A 15,270-nucleotide genomic window follows, 5' to 3' on the forward strand; every position below is an offset into this window, starting at 1 on the left:
ATAAGTGGAACATAACCTTTAAAGATTGTGAATCACTCTAGCGCACACCTGTAACTTACATAATATTGACCAGCAGCTATACTTGAATTAAAAAAATTATATTCTAGTACAAATAATAAATCGTGGTATCATACACTTATATATATTGTATATGTAATACTATATATACTGTGATATATATTCTATGGATGTATAATTGCTGTATATGTAATTATTAAAATGAGTGGAGATCCAGGATTATACGCATATAAATTTTAAAACATGCAAAACCATACTAGGTATTTCTTGTATACTAAAAACAAAGCATGGAAATAATAAACACCCAACTCAGGCAGAGTGGGGCTCGGGGGGAAGGAGAGGAAAAGAGGAAGGGAGGAAAGGTAAGGCCCTGGGCTTCGTGTGTGTTTGCAGAGTCTGACTTTATAAGCTGGGTGGTGGGTATGTGGGTGTGGATATATTCTCTCTTTCCTTTTTGTATTCCTTAAAATACATGAACACGCAATGGACAAAGGCAGGGAGAAGAGAAGCCCAGATGTTTACGTGGCATGTGGAAGGGGAAGCAGCCCACAGCAGGGGAAGCTGTTTACTGGGCACGGGGTGTGTCTGCCTGGAGGACTTCTGAAATTCATCCGTCTATTATAAAAAGAGTAGGCAGGGGCTTCCAAACTGTCCACCTTCCAACCAGAAGGGGTTCTGATGCCCTGGGCTAAGGCTGGGCCATCAGACAGAAGGGAGAAGCCAGAGCAAGGCAGACCCAGTGAAGTGTGACACTGGAGGTCGCCCACCACAGAGCAGGGCCTCAGAATCCAGACTCATAAGACTGTTTTTCCCTCGCACCAGGGAAGACTGCTCTCGTCCCCTGCTACCCTTGACGGCAGAGCCCGAGGGAGCTGGCGGAGTCCCCAAGGCCTGCTACCAGGTGAGAGAGAGCAGCACGGGCCTGGAAAAGAGGCCCAGGGTTTTCACGCCAGAGAGGCCCTCGTGGTTCCACGGCTTGTCATCCTGCCACATCCAGAGAATCTGCTTCTTATCATTTAGGGGTTAATCATCATTACTCACCTGAATTTATTTTGCTGATCACTGATACCATCCCTGAAGATTTTCCAGACAAACCAGAACTAGACCATGGATTAGATGGAATAAAATCCTTTCCTGGATTCGGGAGTATGCCGTTTCTTATATTTATTCCTAATAGGGAAGAAATGTTTTTCAAATGCAAAATTTATATTTCATCTTGCATCACATGTCAGAGATGAAACGAATGCAGAATCCAATTTGTCAAAGACTTCCTGTGTTTCAACAATCAAAGCAAAAACTGACCATGATGATGTCATCAGACAGGTGGCAGAGGAAAGATGCCATCTTCGGGGTGAGTGTGCTGTCTCACTGGTGGGTGGCCTGACAAACTTCAACTTCTACCCACAGATCTGTCCACGTCTGATGTCTTGACCACCTGGTGCAGTCCTGGGCTTCAGTGTCCCTTGGCCTTCCTACTCGTCCGCCTTCGCAGACCACTGCCTTTCTGTCAGCTGCCCAAGTTCTTCTCTGTCCCTCCACACCCCCAAGCCCAGCTCTGCAGCCCTCGGCTCTCCTCCTTCTGAATTCTGAGATTCCATCCTCTCAACCTGACATGGACTATCGGAGGTGACTCTGGTCTGAACCAATGACCCTCCCTGACTCCCTCACGCCCAAGGCTGCCTTGACCTCAACTGCAAGACAAACCACTGCCTCCCGGACCACCCACTTCCCACTCCTATCAGGCCTTGCAGCTAGCTTTCAGAACAGAAAAACTCAATCCATCCTTTACCCTTCTTCATCCCCTAGAGCCAAAAAGAAATAACTCTCTCTGCCTGTGCCCACTGCAGCTAGAGCCTTTGCCCCACCCCACCCATACCCTGTCATGTGGGAAGTGTCAGGCCAGTCTCCTAAGGCCACAGTGCCAAGCCTGATGAGGTCTGGCAGTATTTAGGAGGCCTGTTCCCAATCAAGAGTGGGGAACCAGTGCATCAGCAGGGCCTCCATTCCCCACCCTAGGTCTCCACCCTGGGTCTGAGCACCACTGCCCCCACCTGGACAACAGCGACAGCTTGTGGGCCCCTCACCCATGCAGCACGCAGATGTCAATAAAAGCATGTCACTCCTCCAGCTACGACCCTTCAAGAGCTTCCAGTTGCTCATGAAATAAAATCCAAATTTCTTATAAGACCCCCAAAGATGCCTCACGCGTCTAACACCTCATTCTCTCTGACGGGGCTCGGGCCATGCTGGCCTCTCACCAGCCAAGCCCTTTCCTGCCTGCAGGCCTCTGTACTGGCTGTTCCCTCCGCTCAGCAGGTCTCTGCACGTGGAGTTCCTTCCCAATTGCTGGGGCCCAGCTCGGAGTCACTTGCCCAGAGAGGCCTTCCCCGACCACTCTGTCTAAAGTACTGCCTCCACCCCCATTTCATCCCCCTTAACGCCAGTTGTCACCATCTGTGGCTATGGTGTGTCCATTTATTTAGGGTCTGTCTCCCACCACTAGAAAATACGAGGGTGAGGATACTGTCTACAGGCTGCTGGCTAAAGTCGCTGCATAGCCTGTGATGTGAATGGAGGCCCTAGAGGTGGGCAGCCTGGTGGCCCCTCTTGGCTATTGTGTCCACCAGATTCTCAGTGGCCAGCACGGGACGATGCGCAATACGGATTTACTGATGGAATGAATTCGTGAATGAACGGTTGGCTAACACTGTACGCTTAGAATACAGAGAATGCGGAGAGAGGTCTGGGCACCCTCCAACTACAGTGTTTTCACTTAACCCCTGTGGTATAGCCACATGGGGTGACTAAGCTCCCATCTGCTTTCCTGAGAAGACACACAGGGCTGGCAGTTTCTGGAGAGACCTCGGGCAAGCTTCCTGGTTCTTCCTGGTCATTCCTTCCCTGGGGACTGGACCCGGTTTCCTCTACCAAATTTCTCATCTTAGGCAACTACAGAAGATAAGAATGTGAAGCCTGGGAATTCCCTGACGGTCCAGTGGTTAGGACTCCGCACTTCCACTGGTCAGGGAACTAAGATCCTGCATGCCATGCGGCCAAAAAAAAAAAAAGAAGGAAAGAAAGAATGTGAAGCCTGGGCTTCAGCTAATATTTCTATGGTGGTCCCACCAGTTTGGAAGAGAAGCCCCAAGCACTTGCCATCCAAAACAGGATCTTTGTGAACGCGTGATTCCAGGGACATGATTTCTTATCAGTGATCAGAGCAAAGGCAGGAATGTTTATTACCAGGCAGGTACCGGGAGTGCCTCAGGTAGTGCTGCTTGGCCGCAGACCTCAAGGTGGGCGTGTCACACCGGGGACAGGATGTCTGGGTTGGGGCACTATTTCCGGTGCCCACGGGCTCTGAGGGCTTCAGGTCCAGAACACTCTCAAATCTGAGTGGGGAGAAGATGGTTTCGGTCAGCACGAGCTGGGCAGCTCATTGGATGTAAAGATGACCTCACAGACCCCAGGTGCTGTCCGTGCACAGCTAGGAGCCCACACTTGCCTGCACAGAGTCTCATCGCTCTGTCTCTTCTTGTTTTTCAGGTCAATCCTGGTGAACGATGGGCTGAAATCCGAGTCATCTAAGTCCGCCCAGTCATCAGAATCCTTTGCCGACCTGGAAACGAGACCCCACCTTCTCCTACTCTTTGGCTTGATCTCACCATTTTTGTGCTCCAGGCCAGTGAGAATTTTCTGTGTATACAAGGAGAGGGGGGAAAAAAGCAATACTTGGCATTAACGGAGCTCACCCACGAGTAATCCCCATTCTGAACTTTCTCGATTATGTAAAGGAGGGTTCTGGGGCGTTTCCCTCCCCAATATGCACTGTTTATTGGAAAGGACAATGGTGCAAAACACAGTCCCAGACCTGTGTCACTCATCCTGCACAGATTACATCAGTTTTCATTCAATGGGGACGCTAAGCTGTGTAAGAGAAGGATTTAAAAAAAGAAATTTAAGGTACTTCTCACATATGAGGAAAGTGGCTGGATTCTCAAACAGGGCTCATCTCTGAAAGAGTTAGTGTGATTGACACTGTCCTAAATAGAATGTAAGAGAATATAGCTAAAGTGTCAGTCACCTGCTCTTTTATAGAAAACAATGCAATTAATGCCTTCTTTGCCTTCTCAGTAGACCTGGATCCTATTTAACTACGGAATTAGCTACAATAAGAAATTTCCAAACACACACTGCTGCTGCAGGGGGGCGGGGGTAAAGTCGACAATCTGGAGACACCACCCCTGTAACCTCACACTGTCCTAGTCGGGAGCCAGCACTCACTGCGTGAATGCTAGTCGACAGATAAAGTATTACTTTTGCATAAAGGTGTTAGAAGATCAGACTCTCAGACAGCACTATAAGGCTGATGGAAACCAGACTCCCGTGTCAGATTATTATCTTATTGACTAACACTCACTGTTTCCTTTTGAACGGCAAGAGGAGAAGAAAGAGCTGGGCTCAATCAACAGCCTGGCATTACCAGCATCGACTGATGGCACTGATAGGAATAATGATCTACAAATACTAGTGGGGCACCTGATGATTTTCAAAACATCTTCACAAGCAGCAGGACCTTTGATCCCCATGAACAGCCCTGTCTGGTGGGCAAAACAGGCATTAGGATCCTCCTTTTCCAGATGAGGACACTGGGTCCACAGGGATTGATAATAACGATAACTAGCGCTCTCATTATCCACCCCTGTTTCACAGATGCGGAAGTGAGGAGCAGAGAGCCCAGGTACCCTGCACAGGGTCATGAAGCCATGAAACAGCAGAGCCGAGATGTGAGACCCTAGAGATCTGGGGCCACGTCCAGCCTTCGGCCACCACCCCACGGCCAGGCCCCCAGGCGTGGCATTGTAATTCACAGGCAGAGCCAGAACTTGAATTTAGACCTTTAACTCCAAAGTCAAGGCTCTTTTCACAATTCCATGATATTGCAAAGACAGATCTATTATAATTAGACCTTATCTGCTGAAAAAGAAAATATTTCACTCAGTAAGTAGGGTCAGAAGAGGAACAGGCCAGACACAGGGCTCTCAAGCGAATCTTCCTGCTTACTGCCTGGGGATGCTTGGTGTGGAGGGATGGCAAGAGCAAAGGGCTTGGCTTGTCCTCTGGAAGGTGATCCGTCCTGGAAGCCTCGGCTTTGTAGGGGTACATGAGATGCTGAGGGGGCTGGCTGGCTTGATGCTGTCTCAAAGAAATGCGCGTGTGTGGCTTGGTTGGGGGCTGGGCAGGAGGGACCGGCTTTATGTGAGGCGGTGGGGCTGCCTTTTCCAGACCGTCCTTCTGTGGTTTTCCTGAATCTTGAAGGCTCTGTGTGGTGCTGCCCAGGGGGTGCCCAACCTGGAAGTAAGGATATCGAAGCGCCTGGAACGACACATAAGGCTGTTTTAGGAGAAGAAACTGGCCAGGAAGGTTGACCCCATTCAGGGTTGCTGGCTAGATTTCACGAGGCCGGTTTACTACAGTTGCTTAGCCCAAACCAATTATAAAACAGCATCCTGAATCTGTAACACCCTTTGTGAATTTCCTTATCTAAAATCGTGTAAAATATACGGACTGGTTGCCACACTCAAATTATTTGGGTAAAGCACCCAGGTTCACTGCTATGCCCTTTGCTACTTCTGCCAATATCCTGGCTTTGTAACTTATTTGCTGTGTGTCTTAAATATAACATTGCACCATTCTAAGCCCATTTCTTCATTCCATAGAAAGAAAAAAAATAAAATGGAGAGAGCCAAATATAATGATCCAGGAGGACTCTGAAAAATCAAATATAAAATAAGCAGGTACAGATAAACAACAGGGATTTACTGTATAGCACAGGGAACTATCTCCAATATCTTGTAATAATCTGCAATGGAAAAGAAATGTATATAAAACTATCACTTTGCTGTACACCTGAAATTAACGCAATATTGTAAATCAACTATACCGCAATTAAAAAATATAAAATAAGCAGGTGCATCTGCTTTAACACCAGAAATGCCAAGAGTGTAATGCACGCTACAGTTAAACCTTGCCCATCAAGATAATCACGCTTTCTGGATCGCCGAGCGATAAATCTTAAAGTGCTGGGTTTGCAATTCTTTCTGAAATATCCCCTAGTCTTTTTGAGTGGAAGTCATTGAATACAACATAACCTTTCTCGATGAATCTGGGACATAGCTATAAACACCTGTAATGATAATAAGTGTAGATACAGAGGCAAATAACATGGATTCTCCCATAGTGGTCCTGGACCCTGATATCTAACTCGGAAAGTCTTCTCTGTAAGTCCCAGGTATTTTTGCAAGTCTCAACTGACTTGGGGATATTTTTAGCTTTTCTGATACTATTCTTAAAAGTACACATTCCTCTCTTGGTTCCTTGGTTCCTTACAGAATCTTTTTCTTTTCATCTCTAAAAAACTTTTCATCTGTAAAAAACTGGGTTCATCAGAAAGCTTCCTTCCTGCCCTGAAACCATTTGTGAATTTCATCACCAGAAGCGCATTTCTGAGCGCTCTCCAACCTTCTTGAGCCATCCAGGGTCTTGGCTGTTTCTTCTTTGAGCCACTGGACAGCTGCTTTTCTCCCATTCCTTAATCCCCCCAGCCATCAGCTCTCAGCTCTCACAAATTCTAACATCACGTCGGCCCTGTCTTCAAGTGCCTCTATCACTTTCACTCAGCCAAATCACTGACTCTGATTAGAACTGGTCACCTTCTTGATTCTCTGAGCAGTGGGGTTATCAATGAGACAAGCTGAGAAGGGGCCAGGGTACAACCACCACAAAGAGAGGCTGGCAGGAGGCCTGGCGGTGTTTGAAGCCCATGGCACTGCATGTCTCTTTTGGGTGCACTTTATAATCTAAGTCAAAGTGACCTTGAGGGAGGGCGGATTGGGAAAACAGGAGGTATGGAATCAGGTGTGTCATCCACATGACAGAACTGCCATTGATAGTACACTATCTGTACTAGTTACTGGTGGAGTTATTAAGGCAAATCACTTAAGCTTTCTTTTTTTTTGCAAATCACTTAAACTTTCTGAGATTCAGTTTTCTCATTTATAGAATGAAAACAGTAACACCTATCTCATGGAGCCTTCACGGCGTTAAAATCACATAAAAACACACTAAAGCATGTGCAAACTATAAAGTGCTATAAAATGCTAATTACATTTATCATCCTAGCTCTCTCTCTGTCATCTGTAAAATGAGTGATTTGGATCTCACAAGATATTTTCACTTTGAAACTGCCTTTCAACAACCAGTACTGCCTTATAAACAAACTGCTACATCATCTTAACTCATAGAGAATATATTGGAAAACATCTGCCAAAGACAGGTGGATATATGTTTATTTTCATTTCCACGTATAGGGTGATCTATGACGTGAATTGTATGGCAATTTTCAAAACAACTAAATTGTTTAAACCTTAACTACTTTAGACACAGACAGTTTCAAACTATTTTAAGTTCTTATACCTTATATAGTTCACCATTAGTGGTATTCAATACCAGTTTTCACACATAATACCTAATAAAATACTTCCCATGAGATTTATAGGAATTATTCACAGTTAGACATGAACTTCGAGAGAAATGCATCAGAAGAAAATGGAAGGAAACCTGACTAGCTGTTGGCCGTTTCTTGGGATCCCACTGCAGCATGTCTCTCAGGAGGTGAACTGCTTCACTGCTGGCATTTGGAATCAGGGTCTTCAAGTTATTGGGCACACAGTGGGGCCAGCGGAAGTTCATCGCACTTGACAGTTGGTAGCCTTCAGGCCAGTCAGTCTGAAAGAAGGAAAAGGTAGAAAATCTTGCTCAGCCAATCACTGTGATCGGACTTTATATTCTGGCATGTATGACATGTCACTACCACATCCATACTAACTATGGTGGTGGTGGCACTGTGGGTACTGAAATGCACGAAGATGCTAACAGAGAGACACAAAGAAAAGGAAGGCTGGGGAACAGTGGGAAAGACACTGGATTTGCCACCAACTTTTTTTTTTTTTGGCTGAATTACGTGGCTTGCAGGATCTTAGTTCCCTGACCAGGGATTGAACTTGGGCCACGGCAGTGAAAGGGCCAAGTCCTAACCACTGGACTGCCAGGGAACCCCCCACACCAACTTATTTTATAACTTTAACACAAGACAGTTCACCTCTTGATATTTGGGGGCTGAACCAAATTAGTATTTTCCCAATTGCGTTCCATGAGACACAGGTTTTAGAAACTGCTAATGAGATTTTTTTGGGGGGGAAAAATAAAACAAAACACCTTGTTCTTGGTCAAATAAACTTGTGAAAGCCTACATATTACTATATCCCCATCTTGATGAGTCAAAGTACAAACGCTTAGAAACCCAGCAGTCAGGAGAGCTATTAGTCTCAAGTCCTCCCCTTTTTCATGCGTCAGACCTACGGGGCACTCAGTGCTGGAGTGAATGACGGAAGATGCTGAGCAATCAGTCTTTAAGACCCCTGTTAGTTCCAACAAACTCCTGTTTTATAAGACACATTCTGACGTAATTGCTTTCTATTTTTTTAAAGTGAAGCGGCAGAATATATAGCTTGTATCATTCACTCACTTAGATAGTTACTGAGGGCCTCCTATGTACTTAATGTTGTTGGGTATCCAAAAAATAATCCAATAGATATCCTGCCCTTAAAGATATTACGGTCCAAAAGAGAAAATAAGACATTTATTTTAAAAACACAGTAACACAAAATAAAAAGTAACAAAGGTCACAAGAGAGGTAGAGATACAGTCATCCAGAGGAGGGAGAGGCTCCAGCAGGAGAGTCTGGAAATCTTGAAGAGGTGGCATTAATGATTCCTTCAGATAATTTAAAAAAAAATTTTGAGGGTCTGGTTTGTACCAGCAATGGTGCTAGGATGTGTAAAATAAATGCAAAGAAACACAAGACAAATCCGTTCCCTGAGTGAGCTTATGGTCCAGGAAACAGATTATGTACACAGATGATATTAATAACACAGAAGACAGTTGAAGATGAAGAGATTAAAGGAATAGGGAGGAGAAAGATTACGAGGGTCTTGGAAGAAGAGTGGGATTGGGGCACATGAGACATGCACTTGGCAGAAGCGGGAGATTCTAGAGCACAGAGCCAGGAGGGGTGCAAGTGGCGGGTAAGTAATGAGAGTTAGGGGGCTGGGCAGTAGATATTTTTAGGAGGGGAGGACAGTACCAGAGCTGTTCTTTAGGGGGATAAATCTGTCCACAGACTGGAAGAAATTCTGGAGGGAAAAGACTTGAAGGCAGAAAGACTGGGGAGGTGCCCCCCTCCCCAAACACAGGCAGGGCTTCAGTCTGAGATACTGGGTGGAGATAGCAGGATCTATGGGCCAACTGCTGGGATAAGGGGAAAGGGGAGCAAGGGAGAGAGGAAGAAGGTAAAACTGAAACTCAGCCTCAAGGCTGGGCTCTGGGATGTGATGGGACCACAGGCAGAAATGGGGAATGAGCGAAAGAGGCTGGTTGGGGGCAAAACAAAAAGCAGTCTGGGTCAGACGTGCTGAGTTGGAGGTGAGGGTGAGGATGTCAGGGAAAAAATCCCGGAGAAAGATGTAAATTTGTGACCAGAGTTATAAAGGAAAGGGGGAGGGCTACAGATCACATTAGGAGACTTCTGCACGGGTAAGAGTTGTAGCCACGAGAACGCAGAAGCTCTGCAAGGGAGCAGAGAGGACATGGGCAGAAAAGCAGAGGAAGCCAGGAAGTCTTCCACTGCAGGGTAGGAGGAAGGCATGGAGGACTACCCAGGGCGAGGAAGATCCAGAACGAGCCGGTGCTGCCCAGGGTTGGGGGCAGGGAACACAGGAAGCTGCAGCTTTGTCCCACAGGCCTTTGTCCCACATCATTACCTTTTTGGGTGTCCCCAGCACTTGGCAGATTTTGAAGATTGTGTCGATCTCACTGGCCCCGGGGAAGAGTGGCCGGAGGGTGTACACCTCTGCCATGATGCAGCCCACGGCCCAGATGTCGATGGGGGAGCTGTAGTTTGTGGACCGCAGGAGCACCTCCGGGGCCCGGTACCTGCAAGACCAAGGAGAAGCTAGTTCCACACCCGCCGGTCGGAAGCAAACTAAATACACAATCAGCTCCGCAGAGCGTTTCTGCATTTCTGTTTTCTGTCTAGTTCAGGGCGGTGCATGGACTCATCAGGCAACAGCTGTAGCTGCAGTGTAAAGCTGGGCTCCTCTGCTTCACAGGGTTTTCTGTGGAGCATTTCTTGACAGGCCTCTGCTCTATAGCATTTTCGAGGAATACAGACAGTGAGAGAGAACAGGAAAAGAGCGAGTGAGAGAGGAGGGAAAAGGAGCGAGAGAGAATATAGAACTAGTGGTCTGTAGGCTCTTCTTGGTCATGGCCAACTGCTTAAATCAAATTCTTAGGGCCTGAAAGTTTTAATAACACCAACTGGCTGATTTTCAGACAGGTCTTTGGAGAATCTTTTACACAACACTTTTAGGAAAAGGTCTTCTGGAAGCTCTATATACAGAATATTATTTAGATTATGAAAAGCACAAGGGACTTCCTTTTTAAAAAATTTTTTTATTGACGTATAGTTGATTTACAGTGTTGTGTTAGTTTCTGTTGTACTGCAAAGTGATTCAGATACATATATTCTTTTTCAGATTCTTTTCCATTATAGTTTATTACAAGATATTGAATATAGTTCCCTGTTCCCTGTTGGAGTTCCTTCTAAAATTGTTTACAACACAAGCTTTTATATTTTTTAAATAAATTTATTTATTTTTATTTTATTTATTTTTGGTTGCGTTGGGTCTTTGTTACCACGCACGGGTTTTCTCTAGTTGCAGTGAGCAGGGGTTACTCTTTGCTGTGGTGTGCGGGCTTCTCACTGCGGTGGCTTCTCTTGTTGTGGAGCATGGGCTCTAGGCGTGCGGGCTTCAGTAGTTGTGGCTCAGGGCTCTAGAGCACAGGCTCAGTAGTTGTGGCGCATGGGCTTAGCTGCTCCACAGCATGTGGGATCTTCCCGGATCAGGGCTCAAACCTGTGTCCCCTGCACTGGCAGGCAGATTCTTAACCACTGTGCCACCAGGGAAGCCCCTATAATACAAGCTTTTAAGCTTGTACAATGCCAACATTCCTACACATATGTGTTTCAAATGGTGCTCTTAGTGGAAAATTAGTATTTGTGACAATAATATGATCCTCAGTATAATCGCATGGTCTTTAAATGGTCTTTAAAAATAAGAAATGCAAACATTAATATTATCCTCAGTATAATGGTATATTTTTAAAGAAGTGCAATTAAATCCTTTGAGGAAGATGGTACTCACCATCTGGTAGATACATAGTCTGTGTATGGAGGTCTTGATCGGATTTCTCGGGCCAATCCAAAGTCTGCAATTTTCACGAGTTCGGGTCCCATACAGAGGAGGTTCTCCGGCTTTAAGTCCCGATGGAAGAAGCCTGCAGCGGTGGTGGAGAAGGAATTCAGAGGCAAGATCGTGTCTGCGTTACTCTTTGCAGCTGTACTGCTCTTTTCATGACAGTGATAGTCTGGTATGACACTGAAGGCTCTACATTCATCCCAATGATAATGCAGACCCCTTTGGACCATTCATTTCCCTTTGACAAATTCAAAAATGTCAAATCATTCAAAAGTTGATCTTCATAATTTTTTTCCAAGAGAGCAAACTTCTTTTAAAATATCAAAACTCCATTATGGGCTGAGATAACTTGGCAAATAGAAATTGTCACTCCAAGAAAAAAATATCATGCCTACCCTGCCCCAGTCAGCCAGAAAGAATTTGAGATTAAAACCATTTCAAAAGACAAGTCTTATGGCTACTGACAGTTTACATCACAGCAAAAACACAATCACATTTTTTGTTTAAGAAACAAGGGATTTATGAATATGACCTACTCGTATCTGAGATTCTGGTGTGTGTTGCAACAAATGTTTAAATGTCAAATACTGATTACTTTGCCCAGTAGAGAAGCACAGGGGTACACCTGTAATTCACACCGTGAAAGGCAGAGATAACTCATTGAATGGGAAGCCTGTCTCAGCTACCGCAGGGCTTTGGGGGTACATGTAGGAGAGACTCAAACACCCACTGATCAGCATCACATGCCTCTGAAGACCCCAAACTTTCCTCTTGCAGAGAGTATCACTGACAGACATCATTCTACCTGAGTCTAAATCTCAATGGGTCATCAAAACCGGAAATACAACTGTGTCAATGCTGCTGATGGGGTTACTGGTTACCTGCTACCATTACCAATGTTGTGAGGTTGGATTCTAAGTAGCACATTTACGGGAGGAAGTAAGAGCTATCACTGAAGATGTCGACTGTTCCTCAACCACCTCTGTGCCGATGTGCTCAAGTCTGCATCTCTAACATGCCTGCTGCATCCTCTCCAGACCTGTGTCTCTGATGGGACAGCAGCTGATGTCACTGTCACCCTTGCATTGACCTGTCCCAAACCACTCTTCTCCTCTCCCAAATTCTCTCTCCTTCTTGAACGTTTGATATGATATCCAGGTAGCTTATAGTTATGCTGCATCCATCTGTCCCCAGACAGGAATGGAGCTGTGTCACATTTTCCATCAAAATACCTCCTATCTGTCCTTTCTGCCCTTTCTCTGACTTAAAATTGTGTAAATACGCAAGCAGTTATGAGAATGGGATCTTTTGCCAGTGCATCCAGCAAGGCTCCTGTGGCCCCTAAAACATACGCCCTGTGAGACCGATGGTCTCTCTTCTTAAACACTCAGAGCATCAAAAGCATGAAAAAAAGAGATGGCAGACATCATTTTCTTACCGAACAGATGGGAAAAGTGAGTCATGGGGGTGGCGGGGGATGAATTAGTCACAATCCTACCAAGAAATGTGTCAGAGCTCTTGTATTATCCGGCTCTGTTCTGTCCCTGTCGATCCAGACAGCAAAATCTTGATTTGCGGTGCTGGTCCTCTCAAGTCCAGATTCACCCTGTTTCTCCTCTTAGACTCCCTCTTTCTCCTCTAGTTGGGCTAAACTGTTGTTTCCAAACTTAAGTGGCATTTCGCCGATAATGAAATGTCCTCCACCCCCAGGCCCCACTGCAATTCCCCCTGCCACCACCTATAACAACCACTCAACAAACCTGCATCTTCTCCCTGTTCAGTTCATCCTCTCACATCAACTATACTCAGATACAAGCATCATTCTTGGACTCCAGACCTGGTATCTTGCTTCCACTCGGGTCACGCTCCAGTACACACTGACTGCCTCCTCCCATCGGTCAAGCTTTATCCTTTCCCTGCTAACTCATCTTTAATCCTACTTCCACAGAGAACATGGGCACTAATGAAATGAGGAGAGAGAAGATTCTGGTTCCCCATTAATCCCTCTAAGCAGCTTTCCTTTCTATGGATCATACTTCAGGCCCAAAATAAACTTTCAGAGGGAAAATGGCTAGGAAGAAAGTTTAACTGCAAACAGACTCTTTAAAAATGACTGATGAAAACTGTATCTGTCAGTTGACATATGTTATCTGTTATACTGTATTCGAGGATAAGCCTTTATAACTAGGAAGCATTTGTGAATATGTCTGTAGAATATCTGGCCCTCTGTTCTTTTCATTACTGAATAATAGCAATAACTATTATCAGCCTTATACCCATGAGTTCTATTCCTTGGTAATTAAAGGTATAAGACCCTCTTGTCATGTACCTTTACTTTTCATCTCTATTTTAACAAAGCATCACGATTTTATCACTATGAGAGGCAACGCTGCATAGTGGTTAAGTGTGTAGACGGATCAGGTTGCCTGATTTCAAATCTGGCTGGAAAATCACTTAACCACTCTGTGCTTCACTTTCCGCCTCTGTAAAATGGGGGAATACCAGCATCTATCTCATGGGGTTGTTTTGCAGGATTCAACGTGTTAATATTTGTAGAGCTTTTAGTGCAGTGCTTGGCATATCTGCACCTTGCAAGAGCTTGTCACTGTTAGTAGTACGAATCCCCTCATTTTATCTTCCCCACAACCTGGCAAGGGGGACAAGCAGACACGGTTCCATTTGCTGCAGATAAGAATTAAGGCTCGAAAGGCCAGTGATGTGCCACGCCCCCCGCCCCGCCCGTGAGGAGGTGGCACTAAGTTCTGATCTGACTCCTGGCTGGGTATGTGTTCTGCTGATGTGTGCACTCGGGCTTGTAACAATGAGCCCACGTCTCCCTCTGAGCTTCTGATTCACAGTGGAAACGCTTATTGCTGGGTTATTCAGAGATCATGCAACAGCAAAGTGCTGTTAACACAGAATCTTCCTGTTCGAAACTGTTTGGCTTTCAGAACACAGGAACAGACCTTCAATTTAATTTCAGGGTACCCCATGCCAGTCGAATAACAGAGGGATTTTCTCTTTCATCCTGGCAGAAAATGCGCTGTGCTTCCTTTTTTTATTAACAACCCTTGGGCAAGAAAAACATCAAGCCACAAAGAAGGCTTTCTCCCCTTCACATTCTGTTCATGAGGAACCTGATAGGAATATATGGAAATAACCAGAGAATACTTAAACGTTATGAATTTCTGTAGCACACCTTCCTGCTAGGGAAGTTGTAATTTCACAGATATTACTGAATTTAAACCCACAGTGCTTTTATCAAGAAGGCCAGGAGGACAGCAACACACAGAAAGGCCAAGGGCTGACTCAAGGTCACGCACAGCAAGACAGTGGTGAAACAGGGTAGCAGAGAACCACCTCTTGGGGCCAAACATTGTCCTTTAAGCCACCTAAGGCATTCTGGATTTCCTGCATGGATATTTGTAAGGGCAGGGCAAGGATGAAACACTGTTTGCATTAATTATTTAATTCCTGCAAAGTATATATGCTTTGGCATTGCTCAATCAGCACCAAGCGGAGCTGAGTTTTCATTCCCTGTGGGGGGAAGTGGTCACTGACATGAACCATGGCCATGGCTACCACCTGCAGCTCTGTTCTCTGCTCCCAAAGGAGTCCACTCCCAGGGACAGAACGCACCTTCTCACAGTGAGAACCAGACAACAGGGAAGAGCCTGAAACTCACAAGACAAATCTGCAAAGTGCTTTTGATTATTTTTTTTCCGTGACTGGAGGAAAAGAACAACATAAAGCTCCAAAGTTAAGTCAACACCATATGAAAACCATTCAAAAGTTTTCAAAAATCATTTATCAATGAAAATGAGATAGAACCTGCAAAATGAATATCCATCCCACCTCCAATTACTATCACCAT

At 45.4% G+C, this 15,270-nt stretch overlaps 1 protein-coding gene across 2 annotated transcripts in view; it reads right to left on the reverse strand.

Moving 5' to 3' along the window:
* CILK1 (ciliogenesis associated kinase 1) overlaps positions 1-15,270 on the reverse strand; it is a 33,929-nt gene that overhangs the window by 6,883 nt on the left and 11,776 nt on the right. For both annotated transcript variants that reach the window (XM_082346257.1, XM_082346258.1), the window contains exons 5-11: positions 11,343-11,475; positions 9,900-10,071; positions 7,639-7,806; positions 5,083-5,394; positions 3,524-3,714; positions 3,262-3,410; positions 1,060-1,188 (exon numbers count right to left, since the gene is read on the reverse strand). In XM_082346257.1, the coding sequence (XP_082202383.1) occupies positions 1,060-1,188; positions 3,262-3,410; positions 3,524-3,714; positions 5,083-5,394; positions 7,639-7,806; positions 9,900-10,071; positions 11,343-11,475 (1,254 nt within the window). The remainder of the gene's footprint in view (positions 1-1,059; positions 1,189-3,261; positions 3,411-3,523; positions 3,715-5,082; positions 5,395-7,638; positions 7,807-9,899; positions 10,072-11,342; positions 11,476-15,270) is intronic.

Source organism: Balaenoptera borealis (genome assembly GCF_965194805.1).
Source record: "Balaenoptera borealis genome assembly, chromosome: 12".
NCBI classification, from domain to species: Eukaryota; Metazoa; Chordata; class Mammalia; order Artiodactyla; family Balaenopteridae; genus Balaenoptera; species Balaenoptera borealis.